Source organism: Podarcis tiliguerta (assembly GCF_965153285.1).
Source record: "Podarcis tiliguerta genome assembly, chromosome: 5".
NCBI lineage: Eukaryota > Metazoa > Chordata > Lepidosauria > Squamata > Lacertidae > Podarcis > Podarcis tiliguerta.
The window spans coordinates 59,590,335-59,610,465 of record NC_139538.1 but is presented as its reverse complement, the minus strand read 5'-3'; the positions used below and the strand labels follow the sequence as shown (position 1 = coordinate 59,610,465).

At 45.4% G+C, this 20,131-nt stretch overlaps 1 protein-coding gene across 8 annotated transcripts in view; it reads right to left on the bottom strand.

Moving 5' to 3' along the window:
- Positions 1-19,764, bottom strand: part of INPP5A (inositol polyphosphate-5-phosphatase A) — a 237,897-nt gene extending 218,133 nt beyond the window's left edge. For 6 of the 8 annotated variants that reach the window (XR_014512061.1, XR_014512062.1, XM_083443546.1 and 3 more), the window contains exon 1: positions 14,968-19,764. Coding sequence is in view for 4 of the 8 variants with exons in the window: in XM_083443546.1 (XP_083299672.1) it covers positions 14,968-15,042 (75 nt within the window). In the remaining 4 variants the exon portion in view is untranslated. Of the gene's footprint in view, positions 1-13,810; positions 14,085-14,967 lie in introns of those variants that run through there. The other 2 variants (XM_083443549.1, XM_083443550.1) reach the window with 1 other exon arrangement.
- Positions 19,765-20,131: the final 367 nt, after the last annotated feature.

Here is a 20,131-nt window from a genome sequence, read left to right as displayed (position 1 = left end):
AACAGGAGGGAAGGCAAAATTTAAACGAACAAACAAACACTCCAAGGTAGGTTACAGCCAACTAGTAAATTTAAGTAGTGGGAAAAAAATCATGATGGTGATATCTTTGCTTTCTGTGGAGGGAGTTTCCCCCCCTTCAACTCAGAGAAGAATTTGAGATTAAGAGGAAGCCTCCTCAAAATCACATTTGCTCTTCACAGGAATTAAAGGCGAAATCCTACACTGAAGTTACAGCGGCTGAGGGGAGCAGAATGCAAGATATGCCCCCACTACACACACACACACACACACACACACACACACACACGTCCATGGAAATCTGCAACATGCTAATGGCCTACTGCCAAAAAACAACAACTGACAGTCCACATTAGCAGTGCAGCTTCACAACAGCTCCAAGCTTGGCACCAGGAATTTCCCCCCACCCCATCAGTAGTAAGAACTGGGGAAGTCAAAACCATACCGTTCAGATGTTGTTGGGTACAACTCTCAGTCTCAGTCAGAATAGCCAATGGTCAAGAATGGAAAGAATTTTAGTCCTTCACAAGGGGGAAAGAGTGTGCTTTCCTTAAAAATGGACCATAGAGAAAGCAAGGATAAAATATTCAAAGGAGAGTTGCAAATATACAAATAGATAATAAATATTCCATAAAACAAAATCAAGGCTACAAACACATATTAATATGGAATACTGTTTGTACATTTGTCCCTTGGAGCATTTTGTCCTTCTCATCTGAAGGATACCACGTTGGCTACCCCTGACAAAGAATTTTACCTCAGAGATGTTGAAAGTCTTCTATTTGACATTCAGAACAAGGCCCTTCCTTTTTTCATCTGCCCCAACTGTATAATTTTTTTTTAGAAGTGCAACATCTTCATTAGCAAGTCACATCAGAGCACTGTTGTTAGTACTTGCTCCAAGCCATGTTAGTGTTTCCTTTTAGCGCCTGCCGCTTTTGCCAACTTCTCAATTAAGGCAACACCCCAAAAATTATTCACTGTTGAATTCCACCAGAAAGAAGCAACAAACGCCAAAAAAATAATACTAATGAAATGAAGGTGGGATAAACAGACAAAGACACGTCAGCAAATAAAGTTGTGTGTACGCAGTGCAGAGACTAATCCTCGGGCGTTTCAGCTGTTAAATAAAATTATAGTAATGGGGGTGGGGGCAGGGGCACAAGAGGGAAGCAAGCCAAAAGCCAGCACAGATAACAGGCTTTTAAAAAACTCGAGAACATACGTCTAATACGAAGTAAAGTTTACTTTGCCAGACGTTCCTATGGGAAAATTAGTTTTGCGGTTCCCATGGGGATTGCTAGATCTCTAAAATTAGGCAGCTTGCTGCAATGAAGTAGAAGAAGAGGTCTGTAAGGGGACCTGCATTTCAGCATCCCAAAGGACTTACAGTTCGCAAACATGGCTGAAAATGAGGTGGCGACAGCTCCTTTTATAAAAGAAAAACAACTAACGTCCACCACGATTCTTGATCTTAAAAAACAAACAAACCCAAGCTCTACGAATTAACTGCTTGAGGCTAGCTCAAGCCTTTGGCAGGGATGCAGAGAGACCGCACCAATCCAGTATCCACTTGAGATTTCTATATGGGATACTTTGACATGCGAGCACTAACCAAACATCCACTCCCCCCGTAACACACAATTCATGCTTAATCCAGGCAAGACTAAGGCACTGTTAGTGGGTGGGTTTCTTGACGGGATGGATGGGATATGGCCTGATCTGGATGGGATTACATTGAAGGAGCAGGAGTGTAATTCAGCAGAATTACTGATGCCTGAATCTCAAGTGGCCTAGGTGGCATGGAGTGCCTTTTCTATCAGCTTCAACTAGTAGCCCAGCTGCACCCCTGTCTAGACACGGCGAGCCTAACTTCTGTTGTGACCTCTAGGTAGAATCATAGAATCATAGAATCATAGAATCATAGAGTTGGAAGAGACCACAAGGGCCATCGAGTCCAACCCCCTGCCAAGCAGGAAACACCATCAGAGCACTCCTGACATATGGTTGTCAAGCCTCTGCTTAAAGACCTCCAAAGAAGGAGACTCCACCACACTCCTTGGCAGCAAATTCCACTGTCGGACAGCTCTTACTGTCAGGAAGTTCTTCCTAATGTTTAGGTGGAATCTTCTTTCTTGTAGTTTGTATCCATTGCTCCGTGTCCGCTTCTCTGGAGCAGCAGAAAACAACCTTTCTCCCTCCTCTATGTGACATCCTTTTATATATTTGAACATGGCTATCATATCACCCCTTAACCTCCTCTTCTCCAGGCTAAACATGCCCAGCTCCCTTAGCCGATCCTCATAAGGCATTGTTTCCAGGCCTTTGACCATTTTGGTTGCCCTCCTCTGTACACATTCTAGTTTGTCAGTGTCCTTCTTGAACTGTGGTGCCCAGAACTGGACACAGTACTCCAGGTGAGGTCTGACCAGAGCAGAATACAGTGGCACTATAACTTCCCTTGATCTAGATGCTATACTCCTATTGATGCAGCCCAGAATTGCATTGGCTTTTTTAGCTGCCGCGTCACACTGTTGGCTCATGTTAAGTTTGTGGTCAACCAAGACTCCTAGATCCTTTTCACATGTACTGCTCTCAAGCCAGGTGGCACCCATCTTGTATTTGTGCCTCTCATTTTTTTTGCCCAAGTGCAATACTTTACATTTCTCCCTGTTAAAATTCATCTTGTTTGTTTTGGCCCAGTTCTCTAATCTGTCAAGGTCGTTTTGAAGTGTGATCCTGTCTTCTGGGGTGTTAGCCACCCCTCCCAGTTTGGTGTCATCTGCAAATTTGATCAGGATGCCCTTGAGTCCATCATCCAAGTCGTTGATAAAGATGTTGAATAAGACCGGGCCCAATACAGAACCCTGTGGCACCCCACTAGTCACTCTTCTCCAGGATGAAGAGGAACCATTGATGAGCACCCTTTGGGTCCGGTCAGTCAGCCAGTTACAAATCCACTGAGTGGTAGCATAGTCAAGACCGCATTTTACCAGCTTCTTTACAAGAATATCATGGGGCACCTTGTCAAATGCCTTGCTGAAATCAAGGTAGACTACATCCACTGCGTTCCCTTCATCTACCAGGCTTGTAATTCTGTCAAAAAATGAGATCAGGTTAGTCTGACATGACTTATTTTTCAGAAATCCATGCTGACTATTGGTGATCACAGCATTCCTTTCTAGGTGCTCACAGATTGTTTGCTTAATGATCTGCTCCAGAATCTTCCCTGGTATTGATGTTAGACTGACTGGGCGGTAATTATTTGGGTCCTCTCTTTTCCCCTTTTTGAAAATAGGGACAACATTTGCCCTCCTCCAGTCTGCCGGGACTTCGCCTGTTCTCCAGGAATTCTCAAAGATGATTGCCAGTGGTTCTGAGATCACATCTGCCAGTTCTTTTAATACTCTTGGATGCAGTTCATCTGGCCCTGGAGACTTGAATACATCTAAACTAGCCAAGTATTCTTGTACTATCTCCTTAGTTATTCTGGGTTGTGTTTCCTCTGCTGAATCATTTCTTCCAAATTCTTCAGGTCGGGCATTGTTTTCTTTATCGGAGAAGACTGAGGCAAAGAAGGCATTGAGGAGTTCAGCCCTTTCTGTGTCCCCTGTTTGCATTTCACCATCTTCTCCTCTGAGTGACCCCACTGTTTCTGCACTTATTTTTATTTGAGGGAGGAAGCTATTCCTGATGTCCTATAGTTTCTCCACAATGTTTGAGGCGTTTGGGAAAGGGGCACAGGTTTGCCTATGAATTCCCCCTTGTTATTAAGTTGGGCAAACTTATGAAAAACAAAACAGTGGAAGAGGAATCTCTCTCTACCCCTATACACCTGCTGCAGCAAAAAACTGCAGTGTCGGCCATGAAGGTTTCTTCTCTGGATCTTAAAACCAGATTATTTCAACCCAAGGTATTACTCAAGGTCCTTGCTGCTTCTGTACCTCCCCAGACAGCAGCTGGATACATGTATACATAGGCTTATGCCATGCACTTTGGATTCGGAAGGAAGATCCCCAAACCACCTTTCTATCCCTAAATGTACAGGGCCTCATCCTCTCAAGATATGAGAACCAAGCAAGAACCAAGCAGCTTGGGTTTAGAGGGCAATGTTGATCTGGCAAAAGAAGGAAGGAAGGAAGGAAGGAAGGAAGGAAGGAAGGAAAGAAAGATGGTTCAAACAGGACTGGTTATAAATCACTGCCAATAATTTTGTATGTGGATTGATTGCATAGTTTTGACTTATGAACGTAATCACTTGGATAGCCATTCCTGCTGCCAGGGGATAAGTGGGGTTGGGGCTGGCATGCCGGTCACACAGATTGGCCAGACTGCACTTTTCAGGTGTCAGAAGCAGACTATTATCACATGCCCGTGTCTGTACATCATGCTGCTGTTGAAAGCACAAAATAACTCTTCAACCAGCTGACAACTCTAGTCAACAGCCCCTGTTAAAGTCATCAGTAGCTTCCTTCATCGCATGAATGAAGGCTGCAGGGCAGCAATTTCTCTCCCTCTCTCACACGCTGGAGGAATGTTGCATCTATAGGTTGTACAAATGCCCTCCCCAAATGGCAAGCAGCACTGTCAGATAAATGCAGAAGCAACCACACTCCTTATAGCTGCTCCAATGCACCCCTGTTATTGCTGCACAACACACCACAAATACCACACACAGGCCAACGGGGGCAAAGTTATCCATCTACTGCAAGAACCGCTGAGTTCAGGCCCCAAAGACCACAAGGCCACCCACAGAAGGTTTCAAGGGGAAGTCAAAACTCAAAACAAACAGCAAAGCGGCGTGATTTTACTCCTCACTAGTACGGATTCTTTAAAACAAGTGTGTGCACTTGTGTTTTCCTTTCTGGTCACCCAGATGCAATTCTGAACCATCACAACAAGCAACCAGGGAAGCAGCTATTTACAAGACTGTTGAACACCTAACAACTCACTGGGCCGCAAGAGATAAGAACATAAAGCATTCATATTTCAATATGGATAGTTACGGAGCAGTCCATAGTTATAAAATGTGGTGGGTGGGTGCGTAAGCATCACACTGACGATTGGCATATTCTCTTTTTTCAAAAATTCCCCCTTACCTTAAAAAACGAACACACAGTTCATTTTGGAAAATTGATTTTGGGGCAAATTTTGAACTATTTTTCCTTATGCAAATGTCACCTGGTTGGGGGCTAATAACAGTGTTATGAATGCTGCTCAAACCCTGCCAGCCACACTTTTTGTCAGACAAAGCTTACAAGTAATGATCTAGTACGTTTCACAAGGATCAGTGGCCAAAATGTACCAGCTACATCTTTGTTAGGGAACTTGCAGGTAAAGGCTAGGAAACAGTTGGGGGACTCCCCATGAATGGAACTTGTACACAGACACACAAACACTGATGTAAGCTATATCTGTGCATGCAGCGAATAGAGAAAGACTCAGAATGACAAAGAGATAGACTCAAGGGGTGTGAACAGAAGGCTTAGAATGGCCTTCTCTAAACTGGCGTATTCCAGCTGTTTTGGATTACAACTCCCACCATCCCTTGACCATTGGACAATGCTGTCTGGAAGTGATGGGCACTGAAGTTGACCGAGGGCACCAGCTTGAGGAATGCTGATGGGGCACAGGTGTCTCACTCATGTGAGGCGGTGGGTCTTCTGCTTATAGAAGTGGTGAAGCCACTGCACTGGATATTTGTAAATAAACTTGAGGCAGTCTCTACTAGCCAGGCCTCCTTCCAAAGGAAGCTAATCCCAGATAAACTAGCCATGCCTCCAAAAATTCTGACCGCTCATAGAAATGGGAAGCACACAGCAATTTCCTTAGAATATAAGCAACAATATAGGAGTCATGCAGAAGACAATTTAAATACCCAAGCATTCTTGACTGCATATGCCTTCCATGCACATGAGGTGACAAAACATAGCTGCACACACATGGATAGGCTCAATCATGCAGCTGGCAAGATCAATGCATATAATAAAATGCCAAGGCTTGTGATCCATGACCAGGTACACAAACACAGCAGGTTTAGTGGAGCATAGGGCAGACGAAGCCACCAACCCAGTACTCGAAAGATCAAGTGCTAGGTTCAGCAGATTGAAGGACCATGGTCCTTCCTTTAGAAATCCCCTACACTGAAATACAAAAACTTGATCCTCTCTTTCTCCAGCCCCACCCTGAGAACTTCTCATCCAGCAGCTAAAACAATTGATACCTAGTTTTGGACCTCAATCACCCCTATATGCAAACAGAATAAGCTAAAGGAGTTTATTCTTCCTGTTCTATTTTCCATTTGCTACAATTTCTTTTCCCACCCATCCCAGATAGGAAAACATCACAATTGTTTTGACGTTCCTCCAGTTTGCTTGCTTCCTTGTTTGTTTATTTTGAAACTTCAGAAAACAGGGTGAAGAAAATGCATAGCAAGTTCGGAATAAAGAAGATATAGTGTATCAGACAGCGTTTCTCCATAAACAAATTCCTAACCAGTATGGTATGACACCTCTCTACACAATGCTAGGGTATGTGTGGAAACAATCATTTTATAGCAGCAGACTAAAAAAAAAATCAGTTAAGCAACAACTTAAAATAACTTTAAAAAGAAGGGCCTAATCCTATACAGTATTTGAGTTCTGCTAGCTGAGGGGCTTTAGGATTTGGCTAAAGCACCGCTACATTGGCAGACTGTCTTCTACTGCAGCTGAGCGGTTAGAGAACTGTCCTGCTATGTGTTTGTGTCATATAGAAGCTCTATGTCACTGGTTTTTGCTTTGTTGCTTTTTGTCACCTGACCTTTCCCCTCTGTTGCTTAGCAAGAGTATTTTCCTCCCAGGGAGTAGGGCCTTGAAGGGTTTGGCAAAATGTTGCCCCAAGCTGGGACCAGCCCATGGAGTCCTACTCCAAGCATGGAAGTTTGCACCACTAAATCAGACTCCCCAAAATCAAAGAAGCCTCTGAATGAAGAGATGTGTAAACTCGTGACTCAAAGCCAATGGGGGACCTACATTTGGGGGGCCCTGAAGCTTGAACTGTTATGGGGGGCCCTTCACAACCAGCAACGAGGTCTGGGTAACCACTGTTAAATTCTCCAATGGGGTTGTTCCATGACAGAATGCCATACACACACACACACACACCCCTACTAAATCTCAGATTTTGCTTTAAATCTCAGATTTTGACACTCTACCTTTACTGTGTTACTGACTCTCAAACTTTGGGATTGTTGAAATATAGACAACAAATAATTAATTTGAGTTGCGCAGCTCAAATTGGGCCTACGTTTTTAAGCAAGGTGGACTAAAGTCGCTTCTGAGGCCCCCCCTAGGATTAAGGGCCCCAAAGCTTAAGCTTCATTAGTTTCATAGTGGGTCCCCACCTGCTCAAAGCACAGACAACATAACACTGAAGATCCAGATTTTGCAAACTACACAGGTGCTGTTGCAAACTGTACTGATCAGAGCTAACACAGAAAGATGGGACTGCACTCAGTCAGCTCTTAAGAGTCCAGAGATACCACAGCGATTTAAAAGCCGCAGACTAGCTTCCCTCTAAACCTGATCTTAAACCTTTTGCTCCCAGGGTGGATCATGAAACCTTCACAAGGAGGGCTGTGTGTATTATTTCAGACCTCTGTCAAAAGAGCCGTATGCTATGCGGTTCTCCAACCCTGTCACGATGTCATACACTATTACAGGGCTTGTGAGGAGCACAAAAAGGTTTAAACCCTTGACTGTAGGGGTGCCAGCAGTGGGATCATTACTGGACATGTTTGTGGACTGAGGAGGCTGCAATATCACTATGTGTGCTGAGGATGTACCCCATTGTCATGAGTTCATTGTCTTTATTTCTGCATGTGGACAGCGTGTGGGTGCCACTGCCAGTATGGACCCTGGCTGGTGGGTAGTGCTGGCATTTCCAGGGATGCCTGCAAATTTCTCAACATTTTGCACCTCATGGAGTTGTTAGCTTATCCTCTACCAGGCTGAACATGCTTAGGCTCTGGCTCCGGCCATTCTGCTTGTTCCCCACCCCCCTCTTTTCCAGTGGAGAATTAGTCCCAGGGTCTGAGTCTTTGAAGGAACTTCACTGAAGCTAAGCTAGTTTAGGTCCAATCAGTGCCTGGATGGAAGACTGCCGGAGAACCTTGTCTGTGTGGAAGGTGGGAAATAAAATTTAATCAAACAGAAGCATGATAAGTCAGTTTCAGTTTGATGAATGACACATACAACAATCACAGTCTCTTTAAGAATTTCCAGACAAGAAGCCTGTAACAAAAATGAAAGGTGTTGTGGAACCTTAAAAGCAATCTGTGGCCTTTACTGGGCTTATCATTTACTTGGAGTGGGTAGGACTTGTTCCTTTCAAATATATTGATGGGTGAGTATTTTAAATAAAAACAGCAATAAACAAAACCTAATTGTAACATCTCTGTTGTTTATTTTTACTGTGAGGCACTTGAGTGTAAGAATGAGACCAATAAATGTAATGTTACAGCGTTAGCTTTCACAGACTAGGGTCTTGTAGACTACAGCCTACCCTAACCTACCAAAAACTTATAAAATACTAAAATGTGTTAGCCTTTGAGGTGCCCCAGGCTCTCTCTTGTTCTTTTCTAAGGCCGACTCTTTTCAAGGCAAGACCAGTCGGCGAATACCAAACACACTTTGACCAAGCCATCAGAGCTACTGCAGAGCCAAATTTTAAATGTATGCTGCTATATAGCTGTAAATTAGAGACAGCCGTTAACCAAGGGTGAAATTCATTTAGTCTGTGGGGAAGCTGTGCAATCATTCTTTCCCTTCAGAGAGATGCACAGGGAGGAAAAATACACCTCTCAAGGAGCGGAAACAGCAGCCACCGGCATTTGGTATCATTTGAACAACATACTGGAGTCAGAAGATGCAGAATCCTCTCTCATGTCTCAAGCCATTTACAGTTCAATCAAGATCCCCAATGAGCTAAAACACACCTTTGAGAGTGCATCAAGCAAAACAGGTAGATGCAAATGACCGGCTAGCATCTTTCCCCAGTCCTACAAACCGAGAGCCATCATCATCTGACAGCGCTTAGTTTAGTTAGGACAAGAGAAAACAGTTGGCAGTTTTACAGCTCAGGATGTATGTAAATGGGCACAGAAACCATCCTGTGTGTCACCATTTTGGTGCTTGTTTGCATCAACCATGGGAATAAACAAAAAAGCAAGGCAAACAAGTACACCCTCAGTTCAGCAATATTCTAATACGAAACAGATTAGATAACAAAACCATACTCAAATGATTATTATGGCTAATCAAAATCATATTGTAAACAAAATCAGGAAGAGGAGGAAAATGCATTTTCAGTCAGATCTCTTAAATGTAATGAATTGTTCACATCCACCAATAGTGGTTCCTCATTTGTAAGTGCAACCACTTATCATAATCTCGGGGTCAAATACACAATAGATTCTTTTTCCCGCTCCAAGTAATAGGAAACAAGCAAAGTAGTCATCTGCTAGTTCATAAATGTCAAACCTCAGAGCTTAAGACCTCGAAACCAGTCACATTTCACTTCAAAATGTTTCTTAATTATTGTCACAATTCCAGATTTTTGACCGCTCAATTTCCAAGCCTTGATTCCAACAGCAACAAGCTCTAGGGAAGAAGCGGGGGGAAATCCAGAAATGTTCAGACTACTTTATATCCCTACCCAACGCTGAACTTCATGCAGCTGCTTTAGGCTGAACTTATTCTACACATGCAGAGGCAATGTCCTGTTTTAGGTACATATGAGCATCACTGAACAGGCATGTGCAGCAAAGGGTGCCTCTGGGCTGACAGTATTTTGTGGGAGGGATTCACACGTGCACCAGAAAATTTAGGTTTACACAGTTGAAGTGGATTAAGAAACTCTGTTGCGCCAGCAAAACAAATCCATTTTTTTTTTTAAAAACACCACCCTGCAGACCTTTTTCAGTTAGGAAAGTGATGAGGAAATGCACCGAGAAGCAAGGGATTGACAAATGACCAACATAAAGACTTATAAACACCCTGTGAGCAAATCAGAATCGTTGTGTGCACTCCCTACCCAACAAATCAGAATGAACGCTCAATAAAGACCAGACATAATCTAACAGGCTGTCTGGGGAGCCTGGCAAATGAATACATGTTTACTCAGGTATGCACAAAATACCCATTTTAGAACATAGCTTCAATCCTATACAATACAGTATACACTTTCTGAGGAGTTTGCCCCATTGACCACCAAGACTTACTTCTGAATGAAATTGTACATCTCCAAACACTCATTACTTAAGTGACACATGAGAGGTGGGCTACAGGTCAATGTTGGCTTTGGGTTGAAAAGTGTCAGCCACCCTTCAGCCACCCACCTCCAACCCACAGGAACCAACTCCAGATGGGCCATGCAGCAAGGATGCTGCAGAAGAGATCCCAGCATGTTTTCTCTAATTCTAACACAGCTAGCAAATTACACATCCAAGGAAAAGTGGAACTTGGTTCTCGGTCTCTGTGTGGCATTATAAATTACTGGAGACACACCAAGGAGCAGCTCTTAAGAACAGTAAGCAGGGATTGTATACCTAGAGGCATTCAGACTGGGTTCAGCAAGCCAGGAGTTACCAGGCTTCTAGATAACGATGGGAACAGCACGTTCTTGGACAATGAAAACTTTCTAGTCAATCTACAGGCCCCACTAAAGAAGCTAAAAGCTCCTCAGACCAGTCGTATTTCCCTCAGTTGTCTGGACTGTTTCATTCTCCTCATTTAGAATTCTTCTTCTTTCTCGGAAGAATATAAATTAATCTTGACTCTAATTTCAGAAGCATTTCTGTAAGGATTGACACCTGGCAAGTCCTGCGTTGAATTTGGGCCCAGATGTGAAGACCTATTGCTAGAAAAGCTGCTCATTCAGTGCTAAATTGTAGGGTGGGGAGAGAAAATGGACTGGTTTCACTTCAATAGTTTGCCAGATTCATTTACATCTGATAAAAGTAATTGGGATGGATTACTACCCCACTTCAAATGCTGTGCTGATCCATAATCCTTTTCTACTCTGGATTTGGCACCAGAATTTTTTTGGGGGGGAGGGGGGACTATAGTGGAATATAGTCTAAGTTTAGCACTATAAGTTTTCTCTGTGCTAGTTGCTTTCATTAAAAAAATCTGTTTGCAAATAACGCTGAAGTAATACACTATATTCCACTATAGTTCCAGAACTGGCTTTTCTACTGCGTGACAGCTGAAAGGCAACATGGAAATTAACAGTTAGAGGAACGCCATTAAAATGGAAACGCCATTGCCATGTGAATGCAGCCTAAGGAAATCAAACATTGCTGCCTACTTTATTTAAACTAAATCTTAGTAACTTTTAGGTAAATACATTTTGGCCTAACAAAGCTTAATCCAGCATTTTCACATCAACATGTGAGAAAGTATCTTGAGAATTTTATAAATAAATACCACATTGTATACAGCTGAGTTGCAGTATATTTCAAAACAAACTAAAGGAAGCACTGTTTTTACACAATGCATAGTTAACTTAGGGCAGGGGTCAGCAACCTTTTTCAGCTGTGGGCCAGTCCACCGTCCCTCAGACCATGTGGGGGGCCGGACTATATTTTGAAAAAAAATATGAACGAATTCCTATGCCCCACAAATAACCCAGAAATGCATTTTAAATAAAAGCACACATTCTACTCATGTGAAAACACCAGGCAGGCCCCATAAATAACCCAGAGATGCGTTTTAAATAAAAGGACACATTCTACTCATGCAAAAAACACGCTGATTCCCAGACTGTCCGTGGGCCGGATTGAGAAGGTGATTGGGTCGTATCCGGCCCACAGGCCTTAGGTTGCCTACCCCTGACTTAGGGCATTCACCGCCACAGGATCTGCTGAGGGCTACTGCCTTAGAGCCCTTGAAAGACATCAAATTATCCAGACTCAACTGAAATAATCACTAACAATCCCATTAGCCATGACTGAGAAGCAATATATCACTGAATATCAGACACATGATGGGGGAGATCTGTGGTATTCATGTCCCACATGGAGACTTCCCAGGGGCATCTGGGAAGTCTACTACTTGGAAACAGGCCTTTTTCCTTTATGTTTCTAAGATCACTTAGTGTGATGTTCTGCAGGAATCGTTTGTTCTTTCATGGGAGAATGAATGAAACCAATGGAAGCTCATTTTCCTTCCAGTTCTCAGGCTTCAAAGCATTTGGAGCACCTGACTGAAAGGGCACTAAGCTGCATAACAGTTTGAGAAAAGATTACTGTACTGGTAGATCCACACCAAACCATATATTTAAATCGCATCTGACCCCCCACATTAAAAGCACATGGCTCTCCACCCCACATCCCAGGAACTAATTTTTAATGGTTCTACAAATTGTACCTCTCAGAGTAGGAAAAGTACAGCTCCCAGGATTCTGTACTTTTTTGGGAGAGGTCATGTGCTTTAAGTGTATGGTGTGGACCTGTCCTAAGTGAGTAGTGCATGTGTTATTACCAAGCATCGTGTGATTCGACTACAGTCTTAGGCCTAGAAAACACACAAAGCTCCTATGGAGAACCTCTAATCCCCAAGTATTGTAAGTGCTGCAGTAGGTCAGTGTAATAAAGGAGGCAACCAAGATCCCTAAAACGTGAACAGCCACCTAAATTCAATGAAACCATTCCATTTACACTGAAGTAATGCAACACCTTAAACTAATCTGGAGAAATGGCATTAAAAACCAAAACTGCCATCCTTTACCCAAATATCTGGAACAAGATATTAAGCAAGCTTACTACAACATGTGCCCCGGGTTCACATCCAAGACCAGGATACAACTTAATAATTAGATTATTTTTTAATTAAAAAAAAAAGACTTTACACCTGAATTTATTTTACCCCAAAGCCTCATCAGGAAGCAATTTACAAAATCTAGAAACCCCAATCATTCTTGGTTTGTAAGTTACTTCAAATTATATCAAGATAACAACTCAGAATGCCCAGATACGGAGGAGATGTTTTTGACCAACAGAAATACAAGATTTATTTATTTATTTATTTCCTGGGTACAGTGGAAAAATGATTATAAATAGGGCTAGCACACTGGAGGAATTGATACACACACACACACCCCATCACAATTAACATTATTTTTGCACCTGCTGTTCCTTGCAAAAACAAAACAAAGATAGAACAGGGAAGAAAAACAAACATTAGTACATATTCCTTTGTATACTGAAGTTTGCAATTAGCAGCCACTTCTCTCATTGGCGCACAAACCTTTTTATGAAGCCATCTCCCTGCTTCCCTGCTCTCCCTTCCCCACCTTTTATTTTTGGCACTGGGAATTTGTATTTGAAAGATATATCTGGGGAAAGTGACCTTTTTTTAAAAAAAAAATTCCAACCAACTTAAAAAAAAGCACAACCTTCTTTCAACTAAAACAAAGACATAGCTTAACTTTTTTCATTCCCAGAAAAACTTAGCAGCACAAAAGCACTTATTTTCCTACAATCGAGAGTGCAAATCTGGTTGTAGATAGTGCACACATTTACACTGTTGTGGTCATACCTTCTCCCATTCCCCAAATGCTCCAAGGTTTCAAAACCTGGCCCAGTCTGTCAAGAGAGCAAGACGCAGCTCCCAAAGAAAAGGCAGTTCCCACAACTTCATTTATATCACACTTGTTCACACTGGGTGATTAGCACAACCCAAATTGATTACTATGTGCAGGGGGGCCATCACAGATCTCCCTCCACAGATATCAATTTGTGTCTCCTCACCTCACTTTGGCACACAATGTTATTTCAGAGCGGCTCAGCTGGTAGAGCATGAGACTCTTGATCTTAGGGTCGTGGGTTCAAGTCCCACGCTGGGCAAAAGAGCCCCGCATTGCAGGAGAGTTGGACAAGGTGCTCCCTTCCGATACTATACTTCTACGGTGATCATTACTTCAGGGCTTTCCTCCGTGCCTAGTTCCACACATCTGATTCTTCCGCCAGATCACATAGCTGAGGACCACCGGCCCTGCTCACGTGTAATGCAAAACAAGTGTGTGAACCGCCTCTAGGCAAGTTTTGCAGGGAAACCACAAGAAGAAGCTGTTGAAACCAAGACGCTGCACAAGTACCTATGGGCAACGCGGCTGCAGAAAGGATGCACCAATTAAAAGGGTAACGCCGGGTGTTTAAGTGCGTGGGAGGGAAGGTCCTGCGACCCCCCCCATCCCCCCTCCGCCAATCCACACCCCCTCCCGAAGCGGCGGGCGGCTGCCCTCAGCTAGGGAACAGAGAGGGAAAACTTTGTCGAGGGCTGCGGGCCCGGCCCTCTCGCCGTCCCCAAGCGCCTCCCCAAGCGCGGCTTCCTGAAGAGCGCCTAAGGGGCCGGGCGGGGCGGAGCGGCCGCGCCGGGTCAGCCAGGCTAGGTGCGCTCTGGGGGAGGCGGCGCGACTCGCCTCCGTCCTTCTCCGCTTCCTGAGCGGGGCGGCCCAAAGGGAATCCCCAGTCTGACGCGCAAGGCGTCAATCCCCAGAAGTGGCACCGCGCAGGCACGGGCTCCGGCTTGGCAGGGCTGCCCTCCAACCGCCCGTGGGGCTTTCTCCTCGCTGGGAAGCCGACACTGGAAGGGCGCTAGGACCTGGAGAAAATCCACGCGGGCTCAACCCCGACCTCCTCCCCTTCCCCACCCCCCACCCCGCTTCCGAGCCACCAAGGAAGTAGGCAGGCTGGCGCGGTCATGGTCGCCAGCAGCCACTCCGCCAGCGATGCCCCAGCAGGAAGAAAGAGGGACACAGACCCACCATTGCCCAAAGCAGCCAGGGCGCACGAACGCGCCCGGAGCCTCCATCTGCAGCAGGTGACCGGGCCCCACCTGCGCGCGCGGCGCTTGCGAGGAGCCCCCCACCCCCCGACCCGGTCGCCTGGCCAGCCCCGCTACTCACATCGTCGAACAAGGATCCCACGTTGGCCGTCACGAGCAAGATCCCGGTGTTGGCGGCAGTCCCTTTCATCGCCATGATCCTGGCCCAAAATAGTTTCTCTGTGCGCGCGCGTGTATATTTAAATAGACGACGAAGCAGCACCCCACCTCCGAATTGCACGGAAATAATCACGAAGGCCAGCGGGCCGTGCACTCCGACGGCGGGAGAGGGAGAGTCCGAGGGAAGTTCGCCCAAGTGCTCGCCTCGGATGGGCTTCTACAGAGGAGCTTTACGCGCCGGCGGGCGGCGCCCCAGCGGAGGGAGGAGACCCTCGCACTTCTCCCGCCGGGGGCAGCAGGGGCGCCGGCATCCGGGCTGAGCGCCCCGTCTCAGGGGGGCCGGGTGATCCCCCACCCCGCCCGCGCTGGCTGCCTGCCTGCCTCCCTCCTCGCTGCTGCTGCTGCAGCCGCCGCCTCGTCGGGCAGGAGGGGAAAGCGGACTTCGCTCTTAAATCGCCCCCTTCGCAGCCATTCGGCTCCGGCTGGGAAAGTTCCTCCTGCCGCTGGCCGTTGCTGCTGCTGCTGCCGGATCCTTGTGCATGGCAAAGCCCTCCAGAAATACAAAGGAAACTCTTCGGCGGAGGGAGGGAGGGAGGAAGGAAGGCAGGCAAGGGGGCAGTGCCCGGCGGCGGCGCCCTCGCTTCCAGGGGGGCAGCAGCCCAGGCAGAGAAACCGCTCGATGCAGCCGGAGAAGCCACCCCTCCTCTTCCTCGTCCTCCTCCTCTTCCCAGCCTTTGCCTGCAATAACAGAAAGAGGAGCAGCGGCCGCGACGACTAGATCTCTGCACTCCTCTGACGTCACGGGCCCGACACGGCTCGTCTTAAAAGGGCAACGGCGCTCCGCTAGAGCGACTTGACCGAGCAGTCCCCAGCCACAGGCTGCTGCTGCTGCTGGTTCTTCGACGTTGGGGAGGGCGACGGGCGACAGTAACGTGCTTCGAGTGCAGGGGGTTGCGAGGGGAGGGAGAGGTTGGCCTGCGGTTGCTTTTGCTGCACTGAAGTGGGGGTGCGTGTGTTTGTGTCTCTGTGTGTAATCGGCGGAGGGTTTCTTCAGCTTCGCGCCTTCGGAAGAGGCAGCGAATTACGCAACTCGCGCGGCTGTGGAACTGGCGTCTGCAACGCCGGGTCGGATGTGTTTAACGCAGGAGCACGCCGCACGATTGCTGAACCTTTCCATACGCTCGTGTGCTTTTGAATGCCAGGTGAAACTTATCTGCCAGCCGTTCTACTAACTAGCGTTTCAGCGCATTTTTTCCTCTCCGTGTGAATCTACATAATATTAACCTGGGCTTCTGCGTCCTATACTAAAAGTCGAGGGGGGAAACCGTGCTGTTTCGACGTTAGTATTGCACTCAGTTAAAAAAGAGATCTCCAGGATAGGACATCTGGTTTCCTGTTGCCTCTGCATAAACAGATGACATCATTGCAGTGATGTTCTGAATATTCAGGGAATTAATTAAGGGTCGTATAATACACTTTCGATATATAGAAGCAGGGGAAACTGCTTGAGACTGAGTCAAATCACTGGTCATTATAGTCGGACTGGAATCCACTCTTCAGATCCCAGGCACTGGTCTCTCTTGCCAGCCCTACCTAAAACTCCTGGGCATTGAACCCTGTATGTTCTGCATGTGAAGCAGGTGCTCTACCACTGAGCTACAATTCCTTTTGTTTCATGTACCTATGGAAAAAGAAGGGCTTCCTGACTATCAAGAAAAGGCATATAGACACGAGAGACATAGAGACAATGCTCTACCAGCCCTGTCCTAAAATATTTGCAGCCCAGTTCTATGCAACTGCCTTTGATGGACTTAACTAGCCGTAGCAGATTCTGAAGTGCAAGAGCTCATCCTGAGAGAGCCCCCACAGCTGTACACAATATCTCCATATATATGCACCCTCCCACCCTCACAATAACACAATCCCCTGATATACAAGGATCAGCTGGCAGCCATCGAATAGAGGTCCAGCAAAGGGTGGTATCACAGTGCTTTTGGGTGCTTGCATTTCTGATCAGCCATGTCCCATGATTACAGTACCAGGCATCACTGACTAGGAGAAAGTTCCACTGAATTCATGGTGATTGTTTTAGTTTGAAATGCAACCGATCTTGCAAACAAGTAGGAACCCCATCAAAGGAATGGAAAGAACTAACGAACTATTCTTCTGCCCACCACACATACTCAGCTTGATTTTTCCTGTTCTAATCTGTTTTACTGTCACAGTAAAACTTGAAAGCCTCATTATCACCTCTGGCAGATGAAGTATCACCTGCCGTGGCAGATGAAGTAATTGCTCCTGCTCTCAGAGTTCCTGTACTCCCATGTTCCTGCTCTGCTACACCACTGATAAGTAAGGTTGCAGTCCTTTACTCATCTCAGAAATAGTCCCATTAAGTTCAATGGAGCTCACTTCTGAGTAGATGTGCATAGGATTGCACTGCATGTCTCACTGCAGGGCCCTAGTCAGAAACAAATCCTGCTGGTTCTTTTTTGGAGCCTAAAGCAGTCAACAAGGCAACTCAAGCACTGCTCATACTTTATGTGTGTTTAGGGATCTATATGAACAATAGGAGGCAGAACCTGATCACAGAAAGCACCTATAAGGCCACCTACTTTTGGCACTCCTTTGCAGACATTCATACTGAATACATGACTATGTTACCCTGTGATTCATCTGGAACCTGACATTTTTATAGACTGTAGAACATCATGCCTTGTGCACAAATTCAAGGTAAATTTGGCTCTGTTTTGCTGTAACTTTTTGGAATTGGGTACAGAATGAAACAATTAAAACTACCTATTAAAAGACTAAAGAAACACATAGGAGTCTTGATCTGCTGACCACAGAGAGGCGTTTAAACCCAATTTATACAGGCTGATAGTTTTCCATCTTCCATTATATATTTGGCAGTTGTGCCCTATTCAGCCATTGAATCAAGCACAAGTCTACATTCCATTGACATCAGCATGAGTGCTTGGAAAAACGAGTCAAGAGTAGAACCCAGGGCTCTTAAATAGTTGCCCAGAGAGGTTTAGCTGTCCTTTCACATTTATAATCCTAGTAGTCAGTATACACGTCTAGAGTTCACACTAAATACATTACTTCTGGTAAATAAGCCACCATAGCCACTAGAGGGCTGTTAAAATTTGGGTCCCAGACTTTTTAGACTCGTCTACCCATGTACTATCTGAAAGCAAAGGGCACATTGGTTGCCAGATGTGAAATATATTGGTATTATTTTCATATCTCCTACCCCACTGTAACAAATGCAAACACCACCTCCCGACACCACCTGGCTGGCCTTGGGTGTAGAAGTGGTAGCATTTCCGAGAAAGCTACCTTGGAGGTCCTGTCTTCAGGATTCTACTACCAACCTAAATTGGGCTTCAAAGAACTCATGCCTACATTTCCTGATGCCATTGATGCCAACATGCACCACAACCACTGACTTCTCCCTAGCATTACATACCAGGCCATCTAGGCAACAACCTTTCTACCAGGCAGGCAATCTGCCCTGTGGTCTTTATGTTCATCAGACACCCAAGTACATGTGTCCTTCATGATAAAATCACACATTACCAGGATCGCTCCCTTGCCCCAGCGGAGTATCCTTGGAATGAGGGGGTAGCTGTTCATTCCTCAAGGAATCAGTCCCTTGTAAGGGAATGTTTCTTCCTTCCTCAGAGTAACATTCTCCTTCCAAGAAACCCTAATTTCTTCCCTGACAGTAGGGGAAATGTCATGGGGGTGGGACACAGCTATAACATCTCTGAAGGCCTCATCCACCACCCTCTCTGCCTCTCTTAGCTTTCTCAGGTCTGGCACCTTGACCTCAAGGGAACAAATGTGTTCTCAGAAAGCCAGGAGCTTCTTGCTCCTTGGACACACCCATGACCTCTGTCCAACAAGCAGAGATGCTCATGCAAAACAGAAGAATATCCCAGTGCCACTCCTGGCATAACTGTGTTTGCACTTTTAAGGTTTTTTTTTTTAAATTGAGAGTATGGTGGAGAGGGGTTAATGGAAGGAGAGGTGAAGCCAAGGCCTGTACCCTAGGCCTTCTCACCGTGCTGCCAAACTCACACATCTGCCTAACTCACCTTGGTCCTGGGGCTGCCCTTAGTGGGTTCCCCTTGTTAGGCTGCCCTACACGGACTGGCAGCTGCTCTTCAAGGTTTCAGGAAGGAGTTTTCCTGAAGATGCCAGCGATTGAACTTGGAATCTTTCGCATAAACCACTCCGATTAGATACCCTCACAGCATCTCAATACTACTCAGTCCATCAAAGAGACAGTGTGTGAGCCCTTAAGAAAGGAAAGGAAAAAAGACCCCCATTCTAAAGGAATTCCTTTCATCATCTCCACACAGAACTCTGTGTCCTGCAGTATTCCTTGCCTTGTAATCAATAATTTGAGTCATGGGCACGTAGGTCCGGAATTAGTTTGAATTCTTTATATATAAATCCTTTTCATATATTAAAAATTACAGAAAGAGTGGGAGAGACAGAGAGAGAGATCTGGTGCAAGGTTCTTGGTGCTGTTGGGTTCCAGAGGCTCTTAGATCTTTTATTCCTTTTCAGAATATTTTCAGTCAGAAATATGAAACAAGCCATGGCACTGATCGCTAGCTTCACACGTAAGCAAACCATGGAGGTGGGCTGTTGCATATTTTAAAAGCAAAGGGCTGAGTTGTTAATGTTATAACAATGTTGTCGTGCAGTGGATCTTCAATTCAAGCAAAGGAAATTTTTGAGAAACAGCAACTCTCTTATGTGTGTGGTGTTTTTTTTTTTGGGGGGGGGATTTCCTATGCCATTTGGAGGTCTGATAAAGTAAACACTCCTCTACATATTATGCTGTCCCAGCACCATCATATTTGACTTTATTGTTATTTCTCTTTTTGTCAAGTTGATGATTTAACGCTTTTATCAGAATTATTTTTACAGAGTTGACTAACAAGTTGCAGTCAGTCTCTCTCTCTCTCTCTCTCCCCCCCCCCAATGTTGTAGCATTTATTTATTTATTTATTTGCTTGCTTGCCACCCATCTGACAGGGCTGCCACCAACTAAACCACCAAGCACAGTAAAACATCAAACATTAAAAACTTTTCTATGCAGGGCTGCC